The sequence below is a fragment of the Pelobates fuscus genome, chromosome 1 (assembly GCF_036172605.1).
Source record: "Pelobates fuscus isolate aPelFus1 chromosome 1, aPelFus1.pri, whole genome shotgun sequence".
In the NCBI taxonomy this organism is placed as follows: Eukaryota; Metazoa; Chordata; class Amphibia; order Anura; family Pelobatidae; genus Pelobates; species Pelobates fuscus.
Window position 1 is genome coordinate 179,831,587 of NC_086317.1, and position 27,617 is coordinate 179,859,203.

At 44.1% G+C, this 27,617-nt stretch overlaps 1 protein-coding gene across 1 annotated transcript; it reads left to right on the top strand.

The window, feature by feature from the left end:
• Positions 1 to 3,767: 3,767 nt before the first annotated feature.
• On the top strand, positions 3,768 to 13,296 carry MLN (motilin). Its single transcript, XM_063444409.1, has 4 exons — positions 3,768 to 3,824; positions 6,588 to 6,733; positions 8,084 to 8,200; positions 13,109 to 13,296. The coding sequence occupies exons 2-4, from the start codon at positions 6,614 to 6,616 to the stop codon at positions 13,211 to 13,213; spliced, it is 342 nt and encodes a 113-aa protein (XP_063300479.1). The 5' UTR covers positions 3,768 to 3,824; positions 6,588 to 6,613; the 3' UTR covers positions 13,214 to 13,296.
• Positions 13,297 to 27,617: the final 14,321 nt, after the last annotated feature.

The window sequence follows — 27,617 nt, forward strand, 5'->3', positions numbered from 1 at the left end:
CGTTGGAATTGAGGTTTTGAAACTTCATATCTGAATAATAAAAAAATTAATTACTGACAACATTGGAAACATGCCTATAGGCTTCTTTTCATTTGTATTACTTATTTTCTGCTATTTTCCTCTTTGTCCTTCATATTGTCAACTTAAAATGCAATTTACCAATTGTCAACTTAAAATACATTTTACCAGTAAATTAAAAGCATTTAAACCTTAGGAGGGTTTCAGTGTAAGTCCCATTCTCAGGCAGGCAAACCTGTTTGTCGGATAGTGTTTGATTATGTATCTCAGAATGAGATCCTCCATTGCTTTGGTTTAGTCGTCATTATTTAAGGAGTGGAGGTTGGGCACCTTATGTCTATCTCACAGACCCTTGCCAGCCTGTGCACTAAATATATTTATTACTTATAGTATATAGCGCTAACTCTATATAGGTTTTGAAAACATTGATAATCACTAGAGTTGAGCGGACACCTGGATGTTCGGGTCCGGCAAGTTTGGCCGAACTTTGAAAAAAAGTACAGGTTGAAGTAAATGACAACCCGAACTTTTGGTCACAAAAATGCCTCTAAAAAACTCCTGGAAATGGCTAGAGAGCTGCAAAAGGAAGTAAAATGTGGGGAAGAGTAGGACAAGTGCCCTGCAAACAAATGTGGACAGGGAAATCACTTAAAATAGCATAAAAATTAAAAATACAGCTGAGCCATAAAATAGCACTAGATGGAATCTTTGATTTTAGCTTTGGAAGAACATAAAGCAAAATCTAAAGCATGGCTGTCAGGAGGATCAACAGAATTATCCATTTGAGAGAGGGTTGGAGTGCAGGGTATTCTCTTTCATTGTTCAAACTGAGCTCAACTCCTGATGCATGGAGAAAAGGCCTTCACAAGCCTCTGCTAATGTGTAACTAGTTTATACTAAGTGACCCATAGGTTGAGGAGGCGGTGACCATGGCGGTGTAGGTGGAAGCAGCGGTGGAGGAGGAGGATGAGGCAGCTAACAATGTATTTTATGTTTTTGTTTTTACATTTTGGTAGCCAACAAAATATTGGGACATACAAATAAAGAAACATTTACGGCCTGCGGTGCATAAAAAAAACGACAACTCTGTTTCGCAGAGTAGCTGTTGACATTATTGCGCAGGAACTTTGTTGACTCTAAAGAACCTCGGGCAAATTGCACATCCCCGTGGCGGCGACTTTGCATGCGGATGTCATCCATATCAACTTTCGATGCCAGTTTCTGCGCCTACCATGGTGACCATGGGTAACGGGGAATCAGGATTCCATTCCGTACAGTGACCCTGAGAAACGGCTACCACATGCAAGGAAGGCAGCAGGCGCGCAAATGACCCACTCCAGACGCGGGAAGGTAGTGACGACAAATAACAATACAAACTCCACTATCACCTGCTGCTGCTCGCAAAGTCTCATGAGGCGGTGAGCGGGAAGGCCGAAGTTACGCTGCAACGTAGCCAGGTAGACAGGCAAGCAGCAGCAGGGTGACAACGCCAAAAGCGCGCACAGCCGCTACAGTGAATGTCACATCCTGACAGTGTCTGGGTCCTGGTCACCGGACTGCCCACGTCACTGTGAAACTATGAATGGATTGTTAAATCTGGTACGAACCTGAACTTTGCAGTCCGGGTTCGCTCAAGTCTATTATGGATCCTTTGATCGCTACATGTATTACTTGGATAACTGGTAATTCTCGAGCAATACATGCTGACGAGCGCTAGGGGACACTTTTGCACTCTGCTCCCTCTTATGCTGTGCTGGTGCCTCTGTGCCACAGCGCCTCTTCCTCTGCACACAAACTGCACACGTCAATCGCATGACCTTGATTCCATGTGGGGTCTAGGAACTCATCATCCTCCATATCATCTTCCACCCACTCTTCAACCCTGCCCTCCTTGCCGGTATGCACACTGCAGAAAGCCACAGCAGTTGGCGCCTGTGTTTTTCCAGCATGTAAAGTCTGCAAAGGACATATGGAAATTGTTTTAGAATTTCCTCCAGGCAACAGTTTTTCCCTACTGACCTCTCAGTTTGACTTGTGAGGGTATTGCCCCAGAATTACAATATTGTTGAAATAACTCTTAGCTATTGATCACTGGTTCAAATATAGCAGCTTCTTATCTGGTAGTTTCTAGTGTAGAAAATATAAATCTGTTTTCTATCACTTAGATCTGTGTAACAAGTGTTGTAGGTGTGAAACAATATTACAAGTGACCGATGTAGTAAATTTGAATCACAGTTACGCTTCAATTTGACTCTCAGATATGAAGTGAACACCCCAAATACACTATTTAGCGCCCCCCCAAAAATTCACTTTTTAAAACTCAAATGTAAGCAGCAGATTAGCAGCAAAACAATTAGAAGGTTTACAAGTGCACAGTAAGCGCACTATTTGACGCTTCTATTTGACTCTCAGATATGAAGTGCACCACAGGCCCCAAAATTAACAATTTGGCAGATTAGCAGCAAAACAATTAGAATATTTACAAGTGCGCTGTAAGCGCGCTATTAGACGCTTCGATTTGACTCTCAGATATGAAGAACTGGCCCCAAAATGTACTATTTAGCAGATTAGCAGCAAAACAATTAGAATGTTTACAAGTGCGCAGAAAGCACACTATTAGACGCTTCTATTTGACTCTCAGATATGAAGTGCACCCCACTATTGTACTACCCCACTAATGTACTATTTAGCACCAAAATAAAAATTACTTTTTAAAACTCTGATGTAACCGCGGTATTTGAAGCTTCTATTTGACTCTCAGATATGAAGTGCACCCCACCCCACTAATGTACTAGTTTGCAGAATTCTTTCCTAAGCTGTCCCTATCAGTGGCAGTATCCTCTCCCTACACTAATAAGACCACATGTGAGTGCAGCGCTACGCGACTCCAGCTTATATATAGAGTCTGGGTCACATGCTGCACTGGCCAATAATAGCCATGCCATTAGTAGGCATGGCTGTGATGGCTTCTAAGGGCACATGAGTCAAATGCTTGTTGATTGGCTGCCCTGCAGCCTTTAAAAACGCACCATTAAATCGCCGAACACCGAACTCCAACCCGAACATACAGTGATATGTCTGTGTTCGGGTCCGGGGTCCAAAAAACCTAATGTTCGGTACGAACCCGAACTTTTCAGTTCGGGTTCGCTCAACTCTAATAATTACAATTAATGACAGGTGGACTCACATGCAGTCAAATAGGTAATTTGCCCCTGGCAAAACAGTTAGCCCTTTAATTCCCATCACATAGCCATTGATGTCTACCTTATCCCTTTATTGGCTATTCGATATTTATTCTATACGTATAGCATATTGTATACTTATCATAGACAGACATTTTTTTTTAATTAATGCTTTTGTAAATACTCAAAATGGAAATGCAGGGGACATTTGTGAATTATTTCCACATTTTGCTGTAAGTTAAGTGAATTACTCCCTGTATATTCATAATTGTGGAACAAAAAAAAAAGCATTAGGCTTCTATCTATTGATTTCCAAAAAATGTTTTGCATCCTTTCAAGCATTTATAAAGTATTTGTAAAACATGTTTTTAAAGTTGCTATTTTTATATCATAAAACAGTGCATTATTGCATCAGAGTGATTTATTATACACATTGTTTTAGGGCAGAAAGGAATTTCCCTTTTCCCATTTAATTTCAGAGCCATAAAAAAACCTTGTTTCTAAGGACACAAAAAATCTCTGTCTGGTGCTACGATTGCTATTTCAGACAGCTTATATAAAAAGCAGAGACGTCTCTGTACACCATAGAAAGCAGACTGATCCTCCAATTTCCACAGAACCCAGGTAGGTAAAGTGTATGTAGGTATACATATGCCCCACGTGTCTCTAATTATTAACTCTCCATGATTTTCAGTGTTCATTCCAACTTTGTAAGTATTTAATAATTTATGTTATGCTGTTAAGCCAACAAATTTCCTGAACAGGGACATTTTTGACTATTTGAAATTGTCTTTGAATTCACTTTGCATTCTTGACCATTCACACTTCAGTAAATAACCCAGTCAAATAACATAACTAGAAAATGTATAGCAGTTAGTCATACATCTGTAAGTGGAAAGGAAAAATCAGGAGTATAAAGGTTTGTGCAGTTATATAGTTTGACCCATGCTGTGTGTAGATAATGAGTGTAGCGGGGTATGTGGGGAGAATGTTGGTATGTGAGGAGAAGTGATGATAGAACTGATAAAGTAGATGAAAAAAACAGAAACAAACTGGATGGTTGTAAGTGTAAGGTTTAAATGTAATGGTGAAATCTCTAAAGAAACACTTTAAAACCTCTAAATCTCTACCTTGCAGTACATCCAGGCAAGTTTCATATTCAAACAATGAAACGGTTAGCTAGAACAGGTGGAAAAACATGTCTAATACACATTTAACAAGAAGATTGAGACAGCAAGATGCTTAATATAGGAAGTCCTCCATCACTCTCCATGCCTTATTTTTCTGGACTAGTCTCTAATGGAGAGGAACATGAGTTAACATTCAGAGCAAAGAAATGTATGTATACTTTTTGTTTTAGCAGGTGTATAACTACTGGTTGCCTATATTTCAAAATATAAGCAAGTGTGTTAAATAAACAGACACTATTGGAACTAGTCACAAGACGTATAATCAGATATTTTGCAACTAATTATGATTATTTGGAATGTATTTTGTAGTAGGACCCAGAGAGGTGGAAGCAGGAGCACTTCTCGAACCTGTATGGCATTCACTAATGAGATGGCTTTGTGTAAGGATACAGATGTTTAGTGTCAAAACTCCAACTGTTACATTTAATCACTTAGGTGTGCAATAATGGGCAAAATATCAAGAATTTTCCAATTTTAAAACATGCCATATATGGACAGTTATGTGTACTCAATGTTTTACTATGTATCTAGAAATACAAGTGATCATAAAGCATTTTCCTTATGCATTTCTCCATTCTAATAATAAGTAATAAAGGTTGAAAAAAATACTCTAGATTATGGGAAGGCAATCTTTGGCAGTCCTGGTGCGCATTATGGGAAATGTAGTCCACAAAAAGTGGAATGCCAAAGATTTTTCTCTGGATCTAGATCCAAAACACATTTCTAAAACTTAACATTTATGTAAATCAATTTAAAAGATACCCATAAAAAAAGATAAATAAATTGATAAATAATCATAGGTAAGATAATTCAGATAACCCAAGGTTTTGAGCCACACATGTAAATAAGGTCTGATAATCAAGATAAGTACACATCTTAACCCTTGGATTACAATTTAGCAACTTTCCTGATTTTCTGACTTGCTCTCAGCATAATCAGACTCATGCAGATCCAGGATCAGCACTAATAGACCGAAGCCCAGGGTGACACGCCATGTGGTAATCAACACCTATTAAAGTTTATGTACCAGTCATAATACTAATATTATGTTTGAAGTTAAATTGTGCCTACCTGGACAATATTACTGTACAGATCAAACTTTCACATGCATACTTGTATTTATTGTTTATTCAACAACAGATGAAAAACCCAAATCAAACAATTCCCACTTGGCTCCAAGATGGCTATATCAATATTCCTTTGATCAATAAACTGTTATCATCCTATTAATTAGGATAGCCCTGAAAATCCTCCTTTACTAAATAAGTTTACTGAACTTGATAGCTTTAATAGAAATAATTCCACATTACTTTTATAGTTCATATTGTAAAGGACATTTTCCTCAATAGAACCTGGCCTTTCTTTAAGTTTCATTGTAATTTGCACATCCCTCTTAACAAACAGTTCAAACAGAGAGCTATTAGTGTTAACTATGCTGAGAGTTTTAATTTATTTATTTTTTTAAATATATAACTATTTATTCAGGTAACTTAAGCCACAAATGTTGACTTCCTTATAGAGCACCATTAAGTTAGTTGAGCGTCATCGTTCTTTCATAAAAAAATGATGATTCAAACTTTTGATATTGATGGTCAAATATGACCAAATATGACAATTGAATAATTAAACCACGACTTATGATAAGCTCATAGATCTACCTTTTTAAACTATATTTTGATTTTTTTTTTTTTTTTTTTTAAATACTGCATCACTTCTGATTTATGTCAATGCTTTGGTATAATTCCCTAAGATAAAGAATCCTGGAAGATTAAAAACAGATTTTTACTAAACTAGGTGCCCTTAGTATCCAAGGGTGAATGCCATTTGGCTCTGTAATATTTCTCCTAACATTATTTATTAGCTGTGTCAGCCAATCATGTATTTCCTATAGGTTTCTTGTTACATTTATTTGTCAATCAATATCCAGTAGTCCCTGTTTGCTGTATACTGAAGAAATAAATAGTTTTAAAATCTCTCATCCTAACCCATTTTTTTTAATCTGCAATCACAGTTGCCATTTTATATATCACAGTGCCAAATATATCATAAAAATTGCTGCAAAGTGTTTCCTAAAAAACTAGGAAACCAATAAAACTTAATCTTCTAATCCTTTACACCTCATAATGCATGTGCTATAATTCAGAAAACTCATTATAATGCTATTTCACCTTTTACATTGTTCTACCTTTTTCTACAGCATTGTCTGATTAACCAGCTATAATAATGGATTCCCGTACAGTTATTTCCCTTGTCCTGGTTATCTATGGGATCTGCATGCTCGCAGAGAAGACACAGGGGAGTTTTGCACATTTTTACTCACACAGTGATGTTTGCAATATGCAGGTGATTCTAATTATAGCCGCAATATCTTCTGTTCTTTGCTGTAGTATCTGAAAACTATAGTCATGCTTTATTTACTACCATGTCAATATTTAGTTAAATATAAGGAAATATAGATTTGCTAAGTTGATCAATGGGAAAATCAGTAGGAAAATGCTATTTAGAATGTTATCGCCTCCCAGGACTGAATGTCTGATTGTAGCATGCTCTGAATAGATGAAATCAAGGGAGGGTGCGTAGCTTGTCAAAAGGTACAAGATGAACTTGAGAGGGGGCATGCTGTGCAGGTTGGCCAAAAAGTAGAGGGAAACAACCACATGCTTTTCCCCAAATACTCTCCATATTTCCCTTCTTCCTCAGGCAATTCCATACCACTCTCCTTAGTGACCTCAATACATCTTTACTGAGATACATCGGTACTTAGGTCTCATAAGCAATCCGTTATGGATCAGATTATAGTAGTCCTGCTGTCCCTCCAAGCTGTGCTCAATTTGTTCATGACTTTATGGTGGTCTTTAAAGGGACATTTTAGTCACCAAAATAACCTTAGTTTGATGAAGCATATTTGGTGTATCGATCATGCCTCACTGCTCAGTTCCCTGCCATTTAGGAGTTAAATCACTTTGCTTATGCAGCCCTATTCATACTTCCCTGCATTTGACTTACACAGCCTTCCTAAACACTTCCTGTAAAGAGTTATCTAATGTTTAAACCTTCTTTATTGCAAATTATTTTTCATTTAGAATTCATCTACCCTGCTGGAGCCTCCTGTATGTAATTAAAATTCAATTTACAGAGCAGGAGATGCAAACTTTTATAGTAAGTTACATCTAATTAAAATTAAAACAATTTTTTCCTTAAATGTTGTGTCAGTCATAGCCAGGGAAGATGTGGCTAGGGCTGCATAAACAGAAACAAAAGTGATTTAATTCCTAAATGGCAGTGAACTAATCAGCGAGACTTCAGGAGCATGATCTATACACAAACTGCTTCATTATGCTAACGTTTTTTTTTTTGTGGCAATAGTGTTCCTTCAAGGAAAAAAATATTTGAATGCATCAAAAATATACAGTGCCATACAGTGTAACTAATTAAAGCATTAAACTTTGAATACCACATATCAAAAATCAATAAGAAAAAGGCCAAAAAGAAAAAAAAGGTAAGAAGGAAAGAAGAGAGGGGGCAGGGTATTTGGGAGGAGATAGTAAAGAGATGTTATGGTCTAACCTCCCACATAAGTGTTACCCGATTAAATTCCTAAATCTGGGAACTCAAATGGAATGGAATTGTATGGAATGAATAAACTTTATTTCAAATGCTAATTGTTTAACTTTAATCATTATTCTGTGGCAGCAACGCAGCAAGAACAGAGCATGTAAGAAGCTTGTGCAGAGGTCTGAGGAAGGGGATGTCAGAGGTGGAAGTAATTCTATGGACGAAGCTGATGTAGAGAACAAGGAAGTGATAAAGGTGAGTGTTATACAGTATTCTTTGTCATTTCGGTTCTTCCTGTACTGCATGAACAAGAGATAGTATAGCTGCTGGCCCAGCCTAACTTTGAAAGTTTGAGCCATTCACTTCCTTTTCCATGTTTAGCAATACAGGAATAACTTGCCATAATGTTTATACATTTTTAAACCAGTTATGTAATTTCTGTTCACCATTAATGAATTTCTACTCAGTCATGTTTGGTGAATGCTAATATTATGTATTTTGGCCAGATGACTCTGAAGTATTTTCACTAAACAGAAGAAGATTTGTGATAAATTGCGAACCGATTTACAAAAAATAACAATATACTGAAATGGATTTTTTTTTCCTCAGCTTGATTACTTTTACCCCAGATTTCAAAAGTCAATTTTCATAAATCAGCTTGGAAAACAGACACTACAGTCTACAGCAAATGTTACTTGACCTTTTGCATTTAGCGTGCACATTGCAACACTGCCACCACCCACACAACCACCATGACTAAGCCAGATTCAATATGCCAAAGTGAGAGGTTATACCTTTTCTTTTGCTATATTGTTTAATTTCACAGTCTAAATTGATCTTTCCCCTCTATTATCAATAATGCATCACTAAAATAAATCCATTTTATTTTACCGATATAAACCAGTGTAGAGAAAGCAAAGCAATTATGATGATATTTGCATTTCTTTACAATGAATGCATAGCAAAAAAAAAAAAACAGCACCAAACTAGTGCCAGTGTGGCTTCTAAGATGAACGTTATAAAGTAAAACTTCAGTATGTAAGGAGTATTAAAGAGGGAATATTGGAGTAGCAATATGTTTCATCAAATTTTATGAATATGCCGGACACACTGGAAAGTAGTTTGAGCTGAATTGTAAGAATTACAATGTTTCTCTCTTTACATTTCTCTTTATGATTTTCTAACTCTGCTGCTGTTTGCTGTATTATTGTGATCTGACATCTGTCTTACAACTTTTAAATCTGTACTTTAAATGCCTGATATTTAAAACTCACATTTAATTCAGTACTGGGGCAGTTCCTGTGCTTCTTTGAAGTCATCAGTTATTATGACTTCGTACAATCAAAGAGTATTGAGAACATAGGGTGCATGTGCAGCAATTGCTGCATTCCTCCAATCCAATGCTTCTCATACAAATGCATTGTATCGAGTGTTTCTCAATGTATTAAGTATTAAAGGACCACTCTAGGCACCCAGACCACTTCAGCTTAATGAAGTGGTCTGGGTGCCAGGTCCTTCTAGGGTTAACCCATTTTTTCATAAACATAGCAGTTTCAGAGAAACTGCTATGTTTGTGAATGGGTTAAGCCTTCCCCTATTTCCTCTAGTGGCTGTCTCATTGACAGCCGCTAGAGGCGCTTGCGTGATTCTCACTGTGAAAATCACAGTGAGAGCACGCAAGCGTCCATAGGAAAGCATTATGAATGCTTTCCTATGTGACCGGCTGAATGCGCGCGCAGCTCTTGCCGCGCGTGCGCATTCAGCCGACGGGGAGGAGAAGAGGAGGATCGGAGGAGAGCTCCCCGCCCACCGCTGGAAAAAGGTAAGTTTTAAACACTTTCCCCTTTCCAGAGCCGGGCGGGAGGGGGTCCCTGAGGGTGGGGGCAGGGTCATCATGCGGTGTGATGGCACTGAGTGTTAAGACCTTTGAAGGAGCAAAGGCCTCTAGTGACTGTTAGTCTGAGCACACATAAAAAATGGAAACTATAAGCTTAAGGTATGCTAAGCTAGAAATGCAGCTCTCCAAATTGTTTTTTCAAATACAGCACTGATAGTAGCCAAGCAAAATGGGACAGACCGTATAGACTTAAATACAGTAAGTATTAAATGGTCTTTGTTGTTACAGTAAATACAGTTTTAATAGCCATTACAACAAATGAATATGTGCCAAAGCACATATGCCAAAGCAATGCCTTAGCACCTTGACGTCAAGTGGATACCACTAGAATGTATCCTTGGCTTAAAACCTTGTAAATGGAAATCACTAAAAGGAGGGAGAGTCCAGAAAATTGAGTACTTCCTCTGCAGGTGAATCAAAAGCTCCTCTAGAAAAACAATGTATGTAGAAATATGGATACATAGATGTAAGAGATAAAAAAATAGACCAAGAATTAACTCTTAATAATAAAGGAAAAAGGAAGATTGTACATAAAAAGATTAAAAAGCCTCAGATAGTATGTTGCTAATGTCAAAGTAAAGTAAATCTATGTAAGGATACATACAATGTTTCCCAATTTGGCTTTATTTCAGTATCCATGCCACAAGAAACATTGTCACCATGCAAAATAGTACAAAGGTGCAAAAAAACTTTATAAAGATACATAGGAGGAGTACTATAACAGCTGCTAAATAAAATAAATGAGTATACCTAGGTTTTAGCCCATAAAATCTCCTTAAAGATATAGTGTCATATATTGTATTTAGCAGCAGTTAAATTATTCCCCCTAAGTATCTATATTCTGCTTTTTTTTCCCCACCTTTGTATTATTTTACATGATAACAACGTTTCTTGTGGCATGGATACTAAAATAAAGCCAAATTGGGAGACTGTATATATTCTTACATAGGTTTACTTTACTGTGACATTAGCATTATATTATTTGAGGTATTTTAATATTTTATGTGCAATCTTCCTTTCCATATATCTACATACATTATTGTATTTCTAGAGGCGCTTTTGATTCACTAGCAAAGAAAACTCTATGTTTTGTACTCTGTCCTCTTAGTGATTTTTAAAAGCCATTATAAGCCTTATTACACAGTCAGCCCATATAAATTCAATCAATTTACAATGAAAATAAACACACAGACAGACATGGGGGTCTCATTATAAAGACTGCATGATCATACAACTTTAAACCATAAACTATATATTTTTAGGAAATATATACAGTGATGAAATGCCTTAACATATAGTCCAATTTCTGTGGGACAGTGTCGATTCCTGGGTCCTGACCCACTGTTCCAACTTACTTCTGTAGTGTTTCATTTTTTGAGTTCGCCAAATGCATGCCACAATAAAAGCAAAGTCCACTTCCAATAATCAGCTAAAAAAAAAGAAACTTATACACAGTGACATGTGAACCAATAAATGTAAATGTTGAAGTTATTTAAAGTGGTCAGGGTCCCTGTAATCTGTCTGCATATACCTAGTTTAACCCTTTGGCTGCAAGAGGTGCAACTTAATATCCATCCGTTACATAAGGGAGATATTAGTCAGACTAATATTTTTGCATGGTGTGTCATTTATTGGCTCAGTAAGGGCAGTTGATGCTGTTAGCTAATAAATGGCAACTGGACCAGCTTCCATCTCCTGCTGCACTGCAGAAGCCAGATGTTCGTCACCAGACATGGAAGCAGCCTGTGAGCCTTGTGGGACCCAGGTAAGAGGGCAAACAATTAATACATGGTATGCCCCACTTACAGGGAACCAGGCCAAGGTACTCTGGAAATTATAACCATCTCCATTTTTCCTGAATTTTATTTTTAAACTCTTATTTATTAGCATTGTAAGGACTACTGAAAAGTATGTATTAGGACAAAACATATGTTGGACATGATTATTGATGACTGGAGATGATGCTGGTTTTGAACAAGGCATTGCATCTTATGGGCCCTTTAAGCTTCACCAGCCATCACTGGGTTAAGTCATTACATTTTCTTCAAAAATATAAAAAAAACAATGTTAAAGAGCACATAGGGAACTAAAAAAGTGGCCTATAAGGACAAATTTGCCCTAATTAGGGCACTTGCCAAAAATACTCATTGTATGGCAGTCTGCTCATCTAAAGATACTCATAGGAACATTCCAGTGTGCTAGTCCATACCTGGAGAGCATTTAGTTTGTTTGAAACTAGTCCAAGCACAAACCCACACACAGTTGAGATAGCAAATAGTAGGATAGCACATCCTGCCGGCTGCTTCACTCATATAGAAACAAAGAAACATTGAATGTGATGGCCGATAAGAACCGTTTGGCCCATTTAGTCTGAACAATTTTCTTAATACTTTCATTAGTCCTTGGCCTATCTAGTCTGCCCAATTTTCTATTGTATTTAAATGTTTCTATCATATCCTCCCGGTCTCCTCTTTCCTCCAAGCTATACATGTTAAGATCCTTTAACCTTTCCTGGTAAGTTTTATTCTGCAGTCCATTAATCAGTTTAGTAGCCCTTCTCTGAACTCTTTCCAAAGTATCAATATCCTTCTATAGATACGGTCTCCAGTACTGCGTACAATACTCTAAGTGAGGTCTCACCAGTGTTCTATACAATGGCATGAGCACTTCCCTCTTTCTACTGCTAATACCTCTCCCTATGCAACCAAACATTCTGCTAGCATGTCCTGCTGCTCTATTACATTGCCTGCCTACCTTTAAGTCATCACTCCTTCAACACTCTTCCAGCAAACAGACAACCCTTCTAATTTGTTCTATAAGAGAATGATCTGAGACTGTTTTTACATTTTTTTTGTCAGCACTTTATTTGTTTATGATAATTTGGTACTTTCCTTTCTTTTTCTTCCAGAGCATATGCTTTCTCTGTGCTTTGAATGAGGCTTCAGAAATCAGCGAGTTTATTATTTTTTTCATAAAATAAGGCAGAGAGAATATGCAGTTAACCACAAAATACATCAGTAAGCTGGAATGCTTCAGGAGGCTCTAGTGTACTTTTAATCATTCATAATTTATCTTGTTCCTACTACTTACTACTGTTTTGTTTTGTTTTCTTTGTTTGTTTGTTGTTGTTTTTTAGTCAGCTCTTAATTTGTTATGTTTTTTGCAAATAGCTCACTGGAGTCTATCACACCATGATTTAAGGATTTGTTTATTATATTTTTTTTTTTAAAAAATGCACTGAATTACTGTTTGTAATCTTTCTCCAGATGATGGCTCCTTTGGAGATTGACGTAAGACTGGATTCCCGACAGATTGACATTTATCGAGATAATGTTGATGGGATATTTGGCGAGGAAGATCAAAAGCCATAATATTGTAGAACACCTTATTCACAATAATTCTATTGTTATAAAATAAAGTATTTGATTTCTGTAATAAAATACATTATTGTGGGAATATTTTTGACTCTTGGTTTCTAAATATTTGTAAAATTAAAAGTGAAATATTTTTAAATTTGGCAGTACTGTAGACTTACAAGTAATACTATAACTTGTACCTACCTAAAATTTATTAAACTGATAACACTTAAACGTTTCCAGTAATGTTTTGTGTTCCATTACCACTTCGTCATAGATTGTAAGCTATTTGAGTAGGGTCTTCTTCACATCTTGCCTCTACCAATATTATTTTGTATGTCAATTGCATGTTTTCATATATCCCCATTCTCTAGTTGTAATGTCCTGTGAAATACGCGGTCTATAAAAATGCTAATAGTAATTTAAGAAATTGAACACTTCAGTACACCATATAAGGCCATATAAGACACAAGTCAACATAAAATTTGAAAAAAGGAGTGAAAGTATGCAGTGTGTCACCCACACATATAGTATGTACATTATTATATAACTAATAAAATACCAATCCACTTACCATATATTACACATATTGGAGGATTATTCACAGGCTACTTTTTCATTTAAATTGCCTTTATGTATTCCCATGACATCTTTCTATGGCACTGTTGGAACCAGGTTAGCATACTACAATAATCACAGTGGATTGGATAATTACATTGGGAAGAAGTGAGGACCATCAAGCAACACCGAATTAAGCGCACCCAGGAATCCCTATATGAGAGAAAAAAAATCAGCAGGGAGGGAGAAACAAGTTAAACAAACTTATAAGGGTGGGCTAATACTCGCCTCTGTGTCTTTCATAAAATCATGACTTTTCATCATGAAATAGCAAAATCGTGTAATTTTTTTTTTTTTTAGTCAATCTTTATTTTTATTTTTCTTAACAAAGGTAACACACGAATTACAGCAGTACAGTCGTTACATTTTGGTACTTGCAGTATTGTAGCGTTAAACATGCAGAGTAATTAGTAACATTGAAGCTTCTGTTGTACAGTATAACTTTGAAGGTTCATCTAACAATATGCATGAGCCTGAAGGTAGTTAACCAGCCTAATTTAGTGAAGGGACAGAGGGGATCGATAATGTATTGGGAATTATTCATCATCAGAGTCTCCCCCTCATCAGTGTAGGGTGCTTAGTTGCTCAGGCTGTTCGGGGGCGGTCTCGGCTCCTAGGAGCCGTGTATTAGGCCAGCGGCGTGGTGTCGTGGTGGGAAACATGTGTATCGAGGCTTAATACCGCTATAATGCGTCGTAGGAGGCTGTCACAGTGGCTGGTCTCGCCTCTAAGTCGGAGTCTAGGGACACCGTCCCAGTGGGTAACTTATAGCGTTCAACTTTATTGCCCTCTAAGCCCATGTCACGGTCGGAGTAAGTCAATAGTCGTCAAGCGTCCTAGGCCCCCTGGGGGTCTAGGAGAAGGGGTATGCAGTTGGGGCTGGGTGGGGGGGGAAGGAGAGCGGGTGGGTGTTCCGGGTGGGATCCCGCAGCCATGCCATAGGCACATCCCGTGAATGGACAGCCATCGTGTCACCGTTGGTCGCGGCTCAGCCATCACCAAGCGACGCGCCCCCGGGGGACGCACTATGCCGACCCATTCGAGATATAAGATTTCCAGGGGTACCATTTGAGGGCACACTTGTCAGAGCGCTCCTGCAGGGAGGCGGTCATGATTTCCATGTCATAGATGTTTTCTACTTTATACACCCATTGTGTGAATGTGGGCACCGTGGTGCGTTTCCAGTGTAGCGGTATAAGGGCTTTCGCTGCTGTGAGCAAGTGTATGGTGAGGGAATTTTTGTATGTACGCGTGGGCATGGGCGTGTGGTGTAGCAACATAGTCAGGGGTAGGAGGGGAAGGTCCGAACCTGTAATCTCCCTGATCTTTGTGTTGATCATCTGCCAGTATGGTGTGATGTGTGGGCACGTCCACCATATGTGTATGTTCGTGCCGGGTCCGGACCCGCATCTCCAGCAATCCCCTGTGGTAGCGACCTGCATACGTTTGAGGGCCTCCGGCGTCTGATACCATTGTGTCAGGAGTTTATAGCTGGTTTCTTGAAACTTTGAGCTTATGGAGCATTTGTGTGTGAGGAGGAAGATTTTCCCCCATTCTTGATCTGTCAGTTGGGTCCCTGTCTCTCTTTCCCATTTACCTGTGAAGCCTAGCGGGCTACCTTCCAGCGATGTCAGGAGGGTAGCATACATGCGGGAGACACCGTGTTCTATGTGCCTCCTGTTAGTGCACAATTGTTCGAAGTCCGTGAGCTGCCTGTGGAGGTGGGCTCTACCCGTTATTTGTGCATGGTATGCCTTTACCTGGTGGTGGTAGAATGCGTCCAGTTGTGTGGGAGGTCGGTCCTCCATCAGGTCCGTCAGCCGCCTGATCTCGCCCCCTGAAGTCCATTGTTGTAGGTAGATCCAGTCTGCCCTTTGGATGCGTTTGAGGGCCGCCGGGGGGAGGCCTCCTGCGAGATCCGGGTTGTAGGTGATAGGGGTAAGGGGGTTCGGGGAGGTCGTCAGGCGGCGGGCGAACCGAAGGCCGCACCATACCTTGAGCGTGGCGTCAGTGATGGGATTGCCCGTTTGCAGGTCCTTGAACGTGAGCCGTCCCAGCCAGAGTTTGGATGGGATGGTGCCCGGGGACTGCCTTTTCTCCATCTGCACCCAACGTTTGGGGCTGGGATGGGCGTGCCAGTCCACTATTCTGTGTAGGTGTGTGGCCTGGTAGTAGATCTGTAGGGACGGGAGTCCCACACCTCCGGCGGCCTTGGGGCGTTCTAGGGTGGTCCTGCGAATGCGGGTCGGTCTCTGGTTCCACACAAAGTGTCTGATGGCCGTCGTCGCCGATTTGAAGAATGCCTGTGGTATCCTCGTGGGCAGAGTTGCGAACAGGTAGAGGAGACGTGGCAAGATGTTCATCTTAACCGCACTAATGCGGCCGAACCAGGTGATGTATTGTCCTGTCCACTTCGTCAGGTCTTTTTGTATGGTCGAGAGGATGGGAAGGAAGTTCAGTTGATAGAGCTGAGCCAGGTCTCTCGGCAACCAGGTACCTAGGTAGCGAAGTTTGGTAGTCCTCCAGGAGAAATGGAATTGGGAGCTGAGGTGTTTGGCGAGATCCTCGTTCCGTGTTATGGGCATGGCTTCGGACTTGTCTATGTTCAATTTCAGGTTGGATAGTCGTCCGTAGGTCTCGAATGCCTGCAGTAGGTTAGGGACAGAGATCATCGGTTGTTCCAGGAAGAAGAGCATGTCGTCGGCATATGCCGCCACACGATGCTCCTCTCCACCCACTCGAACCCCCTTGATACCCCCGTCTCGTCTCACCGCCTCCAGGAAAGGTTCCAGGGTGAGGGCAAACAAGAGGGGCGATAGAGGGTGTAGCGGAGTGCAATATTAAAATCCACGATCTCCGCTGGTATAACAGGTACATCCACAGTCAGCGCTGAAAAGTAAGGCAATATCCCCAATCCTCCCAATAACCGGACGAAACACAGTTTGGGAGTCAACTAACTGGCTTTATTCACAGCTGGCATATTTATACAGTTCCCCATGCAAGGGGTTTCCATACAGTGAATCCAGGGGATTTCTCCCATCATGCAATGTAATTTTCCCAACAGGCTGTGCTGCACGAGAAGGATACTCCCACTAAAATGGACGATTAAGTGGATTATCCCCTCGTGCAGCAGAACTGACAATCTGTATCAAAATACGGTTTTTATGTTTTATTCGGCAGATTTAAGTGACCGAACGTTCAGTAGATAGCTGGGATCTGAGCGCATCTTTTGGGAGAATACCGCTTGAAATACACTTAGCCATCGAGTTCGGTTTAAAACTACCGAACACCGATGGGGAACACAATGTGATGAGAGCGGAGCTCCCGAACGCTCTGGAAGTCCGGCGGTGTTCGTATCATTGAGTAGTCGTTTTTAGTACCAGGCGCTCGACGACCGAACACCGCTGGAGAGACAAAGGATCCAAGATGGCCGACCGCCGCATGGTCGGTAGTCGAACGACGGCCACCTAGGAGAGCCTTTAATTACCGATTGCAACATTATTGCAATCGGTTAATGAGCGCCACACGACTCTAAGCGTGTGGTCCACCTGGGGAGCCCGTATTCGGTTGGCGAATGGCCCGGATAGCCGCAATTCGTCAAACGAAGGGTTTGCATGCTGGTAGCTTAGGGCTGCCAGCATGCGAACGGTCCTAGAGAATACACATACAATATAGAATATACAGTCCCCCCTTACAGCCTACGGACAACCTCGATACATCACAGTCCAGAAGTGGCTAGGTTTGCCACAGAGGGCATCCCTGGCGAGTACCATTGCATATTGGGAAGGCGTTCGTCAGGGCTCTGTTGACTCTGATCCTTGCCGTCGGCGTGGTGTATAGTGCCGCTATCCATGAGCGCATGTATGGCCCGATCGTCTCTGGCTTCTCTACCCGGGATAAATCCCACTTGATCCGGGTGGACGAGGTCCGGTAGTATATGGGTCAATCTGAGGGATAGAGCTTTGGTGAATAGCTTCAAGTCAGCGTTCAGTAAAGAGATGGGCCTGTAGTTCGCACAGACGGTCGGGTCCTTGCCCTCTTTGGGGATGACCGTGACAGTCGCCACCAGGGTATCCATGGGAAAGCGCCCGCCGTCCCGTAGGGAGTTGAATCCAGCAAGTAGCTTCGGCAGGAGCATATCTCGAAACGTACGAAGGTATGTGAGCGGTAGACCATCCGGTCCCGGGGCTCGGTGTGGCTTTGAGTTCTTTAGTGCCATGGCCAGCTCTTCGAGCGTCAAGGGGCTCTCCAGGTCTTCTGCGAGTTCCGGTGACAATTTGCGTGTAACATGTTGCGACAGGTAGTCCGTGATTCTTCGGCGTTGGGACAGGTCCCGGGTGTCTCGTGTGGCTTGTTTCTGGTTATAGAGATCCGTGTAGTACGCTTCAAAAGCTGCCATGATCCCCTTGGGCATATTAGTGTGGTGGCCGGCCCGCGTCTGGATCTTATGGATGTGTTGAGACCGTCTCCTTGAACGGAGCATCGTCGCCAGGAGTTTGCCACTCTTGTTGGAGTATTCGTAAAAAAACCTGGTTGATTTTCGCAGTATGTGTAGGTGACCTTGAGCAAGGTGGTCCTTGAGTTCCCTCCGGGTCTCTGTCAGTTGAAGGTAGGTGTCGTCATCCAGCTCTCCAGGTCTGCAATCCTCCTCGTCAGGTCTGTGATGCATCGGGACTTCTCTTTCTTGCGTTGTGTACACACGGATATAAAGTGCCCACGCATCACACACTTATGAGCTTCCCATAAAGTCAATGGGGGCATGTCGGGAGTTTCATTTGTGTCGAAGTATTGGGTGATAGTGCGCTGTGCCGCGGTGCGGGCTACTAGGTCAGCCAGTATGGATTCATTAAGTTTCCACTGGCGCTCCGCTGGTTTGAATAGGGGGGAGCTTATCTGTATTGATGTCGGGGCATGGTCTGACTGGCGGACAATCCCTATGTGTGCGTCTCGGAGGAGCGTCAGGTGTTCCTGTGGCATGAAGATGTAATCTATGCGGCTATATTGTTTGTGTACTGACGAGTAGTAAGTGAAGTCCCTGTCGTCGGGGTGGGCCGTCCTCCAGAAGTCAACCAGTCCCGCCTTGTGCAGAGTTTTCCTGGCAGTGAGTAGGCAGTGTGGTGGGATGGTGCAGGTCCCCTTTGAGGTGTCTATGTGGGGGTCTAATGGTAGGTTTAGGTCCCCTGCCAGGATCAGGAGGCCGTCCCTGAAGCGTTCTAATTTGGACAGTGTTTTGGCTAGGAACGTGTGTTGCGCTCGGTTTGGGCTATATATGCAAGCGAATGTGTATGTGTGGTCAGCTATGGTGCCTTTGATGAAAATGTACCTCCCGTTCGGGTCTGCAAGCGTTTCTTTGTGTTGGTATGGGATCGAGTGTGCGACTAGGATCGCAACCCCTGTTTTCTTAGCGTCTGGGTGGTTCGCAAAGAACCCCTGAGGGAAGCGGTTGTTCTCTAGTTTCGGCTGGGTTCGGCTCACGAAGTGCGTCTCCTGCAAGAACGCTACTGACACTCTCTCGGCACATAGTTGGCGCAGCAGTTGGGCGCGTTTTTCCGGGGAGTTCAAGCCGCGGGCATTGTTCGACCAAAGCTTTAGCTGAGCTGGGCGTACGTCTGACATGGCCACGCGGACCAGGGATCCCCCCGGGTCCCGGATTGTATCGGGGGGAGGGGATAGGTCAGGAGCGGGAGGGCAGGAGGGCTGGAAAGAAGGGGTGGGTGTAAGCGTGGGGGGGTAAATGCAATGTCGGGGGTAGTCACCGGTGGGTGCTAGCCAGTAGTCCCTCCGAACTCCGACCGGTATATACAGATCTGGTTCGTTGTGTGAGGTGCGAGGGAGGCAACCGATGTTGTCAGTCGTTCGGTTGTATTAAGTCCGTCAGTGGTTGTCTCTCAGGGCTCCCAACCCGCTGGGGGCGGCTACTAGTGCTCATAGGCTACTGTCTGGGGTAGTACCTTGTGGGGGTGGACCTTTGGTCCGTGCGGTCGGTGGGCGTCGTGGCTGCGGGCATCAGGAGATAAGTCTGGGCCCCACCCAGTGTCTGTCTGGCTGTGTCCGGGGTCTCTGTCTGTCGGTACCCAGAAGGCATGTCTGAGTGTCAGAGCGTCATCTGCGGTGGCAGGGTCCGTAAGCATGCTATCCAAGCCCACCCGTATCCCCAGACCAGTCAGTAACGTCCGTGGGCCCCGACTGCCTGGTCGTACTGTGAACATGAGGAGACATTATGTAACACGTAACAAGGAACATAGATTAAGAAATACAGTAAATTGTGAAAATGTAAAGCACCTTTAACATACCCCAAGCCCGATTACCCAGGGTGCGCGGCCGCCAGACCCCGTATCCGGACCCCGCGCTTGCTCACAACCTGGCCAGCAGAGGGGGGCCTAAAAAGCTCCGGGGTGCGGTGGGCGCACCTCCGTGACCCGTCCATCCCAGCCCCAACACCCCTGCCCAGCCCAATTACCCGGGGGACCCCCTGATAACTGGTCAATGGCCAGCCTAGGTACGGGAGCCAATGAGATCTTGGGCCCTGTGTGGCATATGCATTCAAGTCTCGGCTGTAAGCAGTTTCCAAGTCCCTATGGCGGGGGGTCTGTAGCGAACATGTAACATGACAGGTGTGTGGCATGGTGGCGGCCTGCAACCCCGGGAAGGATTTCCCGCTCCGCCCACGAGCCCATCCACCCAAACTTGTGTTGTGCCCCCCATAACTGTTGTTGCTGGGGGTGGAAGCTGGAGTCCCGTAGCCACAGTGGACCCGCAACCCCAGAGACCCTTCCCCCTCCCAAGTGGGCTTAGATCCCGGGCCCAGACTTAAGCAAAGTGTGCGGGGGGGGGAGTGCAGTACATACCAGATCGGGCAGTTCTTACCCCGTGGGAGCCCCCGGTTCCCTCCGCAGGCGAGGTGGGCAGTTGTCAGTCTTAGCTCTGCTGATGTCGCGTGGGTCCAGTGTCCAGGAAACTGCTGCCAGGGGTCGGTGCTTGGGGTATTTCGGCCTATTCTTCGGGGCCCACTGGTCCGCCCCGTCTCTGGCGCGGGCCTGAGGTGTCGTCTGTGAGGTTCTCAGCTGGGACAGCGGGGCCGGTGGGTCTGGCTGGAGGGCAATCCAGAATCCAATTTGGGATTGTCATGGGAGGGAGGCCGACAGCCCGCAGGAAGCGGGAGAGATCGTTAGGCCATCTCAGCACGTGCCACTGGTTGTTCGTTCTGGCTTGCAGACTAAACGGAAACCCCCCTTTATAAGGGATCCGTTTCTCTCGCATAAGGTTGGTAAGTGGTTTCAGGGCTCTCCGGGCATCTAGTGTAAGCGTAGACAAGTCCTGGTACAGGCATATGTGGGCGTCGTTATACCTGATGGTGCGTTGCGTTCTGGCAGCCCTCATAATGGACTCCTTCAGCTGGAACAACTGCAGGCAGCATATCAAGTCTCTTGGTAGGCCATCCCTGCACGGGGTCCTGAGCGCTCTGTGTGCTCTCTCCAGGCCGAAATCTGTAGGTGCGTCTGCACCGAGTATGTGGGTGAACAGTCCCGTTAGCAGCTCCCGGGGTGATTCCCCTTCTGATTCCGGGAAGCCCCTTATGCGAATGTTGTTCCGGCGCCCTCTATTATCGAGGTCTTCCATCTGCCGCCTGAGGTCTAAGAGAATATTGCCTTGCCTTGAGGCTGCATGTGGTGTTCAGTGTGCAGGCGGTGTTCTTCCAGGGCATCTACCCGCGTCTCCAGGACCCTCCTCACTGCAGCAACTTCCTTCCTGATAACGGACCGGAGCTCGGCTATGAGCTCCGTTTTGTCACTGCGGGTAAGCATATTGGCAGAAATTGCTGCAAGGTCCGCGGACATCTGGGATAGTGCATCCCCTCTCGGGGAGCTCCTCGTGGAGTCAGCCTGGCTGCTTGATCCCGGGGACGCGGGCGCCATCTTGCTTTGGTCCCGCGGACCCCCAAAAGTGTGCGGGGAGGACAGAAAATCGTCCATCGGGCCCGGTACCTGGGTAGCTGTTGCGTGCGGAGGTCTGGGGGTAGCCCCTCGTTTTGTTTTCCCCATAGATTCGGCACTTTTTGCGGCGTGTTTAGCGTTTAGGCGGGTTGGGGCCTAGGATCTCTCGCAGTCTGCGTCCTACTCCATCGGCTGTCAGGCCACGCCCCCCCATCGTGTAATTTTATGTCAAGACACAGAGGCTCATATTGCAAGTTTAAAGCTGACCAACAACCGACGAAAAAAAAAGGAGGGACAGGTCGAAAATAAAATTTGCTAAATGTGGATTCACGCGACCATCCTCATCAAGTCTTCCAGACGCGCACCTGAAGCCACCATCAGGGCCGGACTGGGAATTAAAAGCAGCCCTGGAAAAAAAATATTTACCAGCCCCATAACCCCCGTTGCGCCAGCATAGTGTGCAGATACAGAGTTAGAAAAGATAACTTAAAATTAAAAATTATTACTCCAACGTGGAAAAAAAGCACATATAAGCTTAAAAAAAAAAACAAGAGTGCAGATTTATTTTAAGCAGACGTGCCTTTGCATGTAATCAATGTTTCAGTCCAACTACCATGACATATTAAGGGAAGCTTGGTAATGGGACTGAAATGGTGAATGTATGTAGGGCACAACTGTGAAAAATTGACGTTCTCTTGTTTATTTTGAAGTCCTGTGGGTGTGCTCTTCACTTTAAATATGTTATTGTACTGGAGTGTGCACCTACCTAGCAACAAGACTGGGCCAATATCTGCTCATTACATATGGTACATATTAATGACATTTCTCTGTGTATTATGCATATATAAATGTACATTAATATATGTGTAAATATTAAAGGCATAATTATTTATATATATCTCTCTCTTGTGTCTTTCTCTCTCTCTCTCGTGTCTCTCTCTCGTGTCTCTTTCTCTCTCTCTCGTGTCTCTTTCTCTCTCTCTCGTGTCTCTTTATCTTTCTCTTGTGTCTCTTTCTCTCTCGTGTCTCTTTCGTCCTCTCGTGTGTCTCTTTCTCTCTCTCTTGTGTCTTTCTCTTTCTTGTGTCTCTTTCTCTCTCTCCTTCTGTGTCTCTTTCTCTCTCTCTTTCTGTGTCTCTTTCTGTGTCTCTTTCTCTCTCTTTCTGTGTCTCTCTCTCTCTCTTTCTGTGTCTCTTTCTCTCTCTCTTGTGTCTTTCTCTTTCTTGTGTCTCTTTCTCTCTCTCTTTCTGTGTCTCTTTCTCTCTCTCTTTCTGTGTCTCCTTCTGTGTCTCTTTCTCTCTTTCTGTGTCTCCTTCTGTGTCTCTTTCTCTCTCTCTTTCTGTGTCTCTTTCTGTGTCTCTTTCTCTCTCTTTCTGTGTCTCTTTCTCTCTCTTTCTGTGTCTCTTTCTCTCTCTTTCTGGGTCTCTTTTTCTCTCTTTCTGGGTCTCTTTTTCTCTCTCTTTCTGGGTCTCTCTTTCTCTCTCTCTGGGTCTCTCTTTCTCTCTCTCTGGGTCTCTTTCTCTCTCTCTCTGGGTCTCTCTCTCACTCTCTCTGGGTCTCTCTCTCTCTCTCTCTCTGGGTCTCTCTTTCTCTCTCTCTGGGTCTCTCTCTCTCTTTCTGGGTCTCTTTCTCTCTCTTTCTGGGTCTCTTTCTCTCTCTTTCTGGGTCTCTTTCTCTCTCTCTCTCTCTCTCTCTCTTTCTGGGTCTCTTTCTCTCTCTCTCTCTCTCTCTCTCTCTCTCTCTTTCTGGGTCTCTTTCTCACTCTTTTTCGCTGTCTCTTTCTGGGTCTCTTTCTCCCCCCCAATTTACCTTAGAGGAGTCAGGGGACCGGCCGTGTTCCACGCTGGAGCTGCCGGGCTGCAGCCTCGCCGGACCGGCGGCACTCCTAATGCTGAGGACTGAAGGAGGAGGGAGCATGTCTTTCTACCATGCTCCCTCGCGGTTCCCACAATTCACAGCAGCTGCTGCTGTGAATTGTGGGAACCGCGAGGGAGCATGATAGAGAGACATGCTCCCTCCTCCTACAGTCCTCAGCATTAGGAGTGCTGGCGAGGCTGCAGCCCGGCTGCTCCAGCGTGGAGCACGGCCGGCCCCCTCTAGTGTGCCACCGGACCGGCCACCCGGTGGCACATACCTGCGCAGCCCCCAGATGCCGCGGCCCACCGGGAAATTTCCCGGTATCCCGGTGGGCCAGTCCGGCCCTGGCCACCATAAACGTGGCTGATGCCCCCCGGGAAGAGTAGGCGCCAAAAATGGACATATCCACACCAGCCTGTGACACCACCCCCTTCACGCAGCAAGCCAAGGTAGTACTGGAAACAGGAGAAAACAGTTGCCAAATTGAGATAAATAGTTGCGGAGATGATACAGAACGATGCGCACTTGTCCGAAGCTCATACTAGCTCAAACAAGCAACAAGACGCAACGTCGGAGAAGCTGGAAAAAACAGACATGATACTGACCGAATAGTCGTCTTAGTACGTCTGGAGATATTAAAGGTCACTCCATCCGGAGTGAAAGACCGTGCATGGTAGTCCAGGGCACGAGCATTCAAAACCCGCTTGCACGAAATGAGGCAAAAGAGGGAGACCCGCTTGGCTGACAATTGTCATAAGGATAGGTCCGAGTTAGGAGGCCAGGAACTGAAGAGAGACAACACGCAGGAGACATTCCAAGTGGAAGAGTAAAGAGGCCTAGGAGGGCGGGACATTCGGGAGCCCCCTGAAGCAACCTGCGGGACAACCGTCAAAACCCTGATAAACCAAAGGAATGGTCGACCTGTACAAATTAATCGTGCAATACGCACGGCCAGCCTCGAATAAAAAGGATTGTAGTCACAGGTGCCGAAATGGGATCCAGCCCAAGCTCGCCAAGCGGTCCCATATGACCGACTAGAACCGGGAGCCCATGCATCCACCAGGAGGTGTCTAGTTGCATCTGAAACCCCCTGGACATCCCAGGGACCCCGGAAATGCGCCACGCAAGCAGCAGGAGGGATCTGTCAAACAGAAGCGGATACCGTAGGCCTGTTGGATCTAAAAGAAGGTCTGGGTAAATCCACTGCCAGCTCCAGCATCTGTGGGAACCAGCAGGATCAATTCGGCCTGTTGGCGGCGAACCTGGAGTAGGACTTGAGGGATCATGGCAAATGGAGGGAAGGCATAGTGGAGCGAGCTGGTTCAGTCTTGCAGTAAAGTGTCCACTGCTTCCTCAGCTGGGTCCGGGTGCCAGCTGTAGAACCATGACAATTGGGTGTTGAGTTGGGATACAAATAGGTCGATGGCAAAAGGACCCCAGAGAGACGAGATAGCTGGTCACACCCCCATGTCCAATCTCCAGTCGCTGCAGTCCGAAAGATAGCGTGAACTCCAGTCCACATGAATGTTGTGGAGCCCCGGGAGGTATTCTGCTTGGACCACCAGATCCCTGGCCAAGCAATATGTACAAAAGTTCTTTGTCAGGCGAGCCAGAACTGCCAACTGCATGCCGGCCATGTGATTAGCATAATGGACCGCCGAGACATTATCCATGTGCAGCCGGATGCACGGATGGTAGTCATGTTCACGAAACTCCAAATCGCAGAGAAATCAGCCAGGAGCTCCAGAGTGTTGATGTGGAGTCGGGCTTTGTCCTTCGATCAATGTCCTTCTGTAGTCACACCGTTGCAGTGGGCAACCCAGCCATGGAGACTTGCGTCTGAGTCCACTGTGAACTCCGGTTGGGAACCGAAGATCATTCCAAGCAGAAAGGTTGTGGATCAACCAAGTCAATTCGTCTCGCTTCTCGGTGTCCAGAGAGACCATGTCCGCATAGGAGGTGCCGTTGAGGAGGAGTGCGATCTTCAGTCACTGGATGGCACGGTAATGAAGAGGAGCCGGGAACACTGCTTGTATTGAGGATGTCAACAGGCCAATGATCCGTGCCAGATGGCGTAGTGTTATTTGAGGGTGCACCAGTGCGCGGTGCAACTCCATGCGGATGGTCCAAATCTTGGACGTTGGAAGGCACAGTGACTCTGCTCCGGAGTCTACGGTGAAACTGAAGAACTCCATGCATCTCAAATGAGTCAGGCAGGACTTCTCCCAGTTGAGGAGGAAACCCAGGTGAGAGAGGAGGTCTATCATCCATTGCAGGTGCCGTATGAGGATGGAGCGATCCTGTGCCATGATCAGGATATCGCCCCAGTAGATAATTAGCCACACGAGGAGTCAAAAGGTCAAGGCCCTGCCCAAAGGGTTCATCATCGGAATCATTCAAGGACTCAGCACCAGCCTCCTCACTAGACCCGATTTCTGATTCAGAGACGCTCTCAGGTTGTGCACTAGCACAATTTTCATCGCCGCGCCCGTTCTGCCTGGCACGGAAAGGCTCTTTTGCGTGATAGACATGCTATCATGGGTGAGATCACAAACACACAATATCTTGAAAAAACCCAGTAGAACGGGCGAAACGCGTTGAAGTGTTATCGGCATTCAGAATACAGAGGTCTGACGACTACAGCCTGTTTCACTTAGACCACACACCAAGATCTCCAGTGTACTTGTTATACTCTACCCCATCAGCGCGAGATTGGGCGGGGGTTTTGTACTACAGAGAACAGTGGACGGTAAACGGCTGCTCAGCCTCCGATTCTGCTTTATGTGTGTTTGTGATATCTTGGAAACAAGTATCACCACTTGCTAATGTAAGGGTTTCTATTTGGGGGAAGGGAATTTTCTTTTATACTAATAAATGTAGTTTTGCACTATGAAAAGCTTTTTTGTATCCTACATCTACAGATATAACAATGTTGCTGCAGCACAGGATTAACCCTCTAAAGTTCCCATTCAGAACTTTTGGACTCTTAAGCAAGTTTTCAAATATATTTATGTGCATAATCTAACTTAATGTGATGTGATGCATAAAGGTGAATTACAGGGATAAGTTAGTGATTTTTCACATCCTAACTGATTGCCCACTGCAAGGCTATCATATATAACGCTGACACTTTATGAATTGTATTTAGATAAAGACTTTTAAGGAACTTTATTTTGTGTATAGCCGCTTAACTTAATTTTTATTTATTTTTATCATAAGGTATTTTATTTTACTATTACTATCTTTGCGTTCTCCTGTTCGAATTAATAAGATCAGAAAATGGCCGCCGCCAGTCTCGTGGCAAAAAATCCCGCAAATGCGTCCTTTTCATGAACCAAAACTCGACAAACAGGACGAATTTGTGGGAGCAAACTAATAGACGTCCAGTTCACGGCGAAAACTACCAAACAAAAAAACATTCGCGGCAGTTGAACAAGAAACGTTCACGGGCAAATTTCCAAATGGTACAATTCGTGGCCAAACTCACAAACTGCACGAATTCAGAGCAAGTTTAGCCGAAGGCCCAACTTTGTTGCGAAATAGCCGAACAGTTGCATGAAAACGGGCGCAAAAGGGCACCAAACAGCCAAGAAGAAGGGGGGGGGGGGAGACCCAGAACATAAAAATAAGGGAAAATAAGGGAGATAAGGGCCGGTAAAACCCCTGAGGGACGCTGAAAGGATAGGAGTAACAAGGCAAAGCTCAGAAGAGAGGGGAGAATCACATGCAAGAATCCCCCAAAGGAAGGTCTGGAACCCTGGGCTCAAAGGTAAATAAAATTAATCAAAAACCATATAAAACAGTATTAATAAAGTAGAATAACAAGATTATAAGCAAATAAGAAGTAACCAAAGTAGATAAAAGCAATGAAAAACAGATACTGCTAAAAGTTAAAATATTTGTACTTATCTTGACTGTGAAGCAGCAAAGAAAGAGGAAGCTTGCTGTTATACTAGGACTTGGATGGGGATTGGCTGGTATCTCACTGTATTTGTTATATATTTTTTCTATT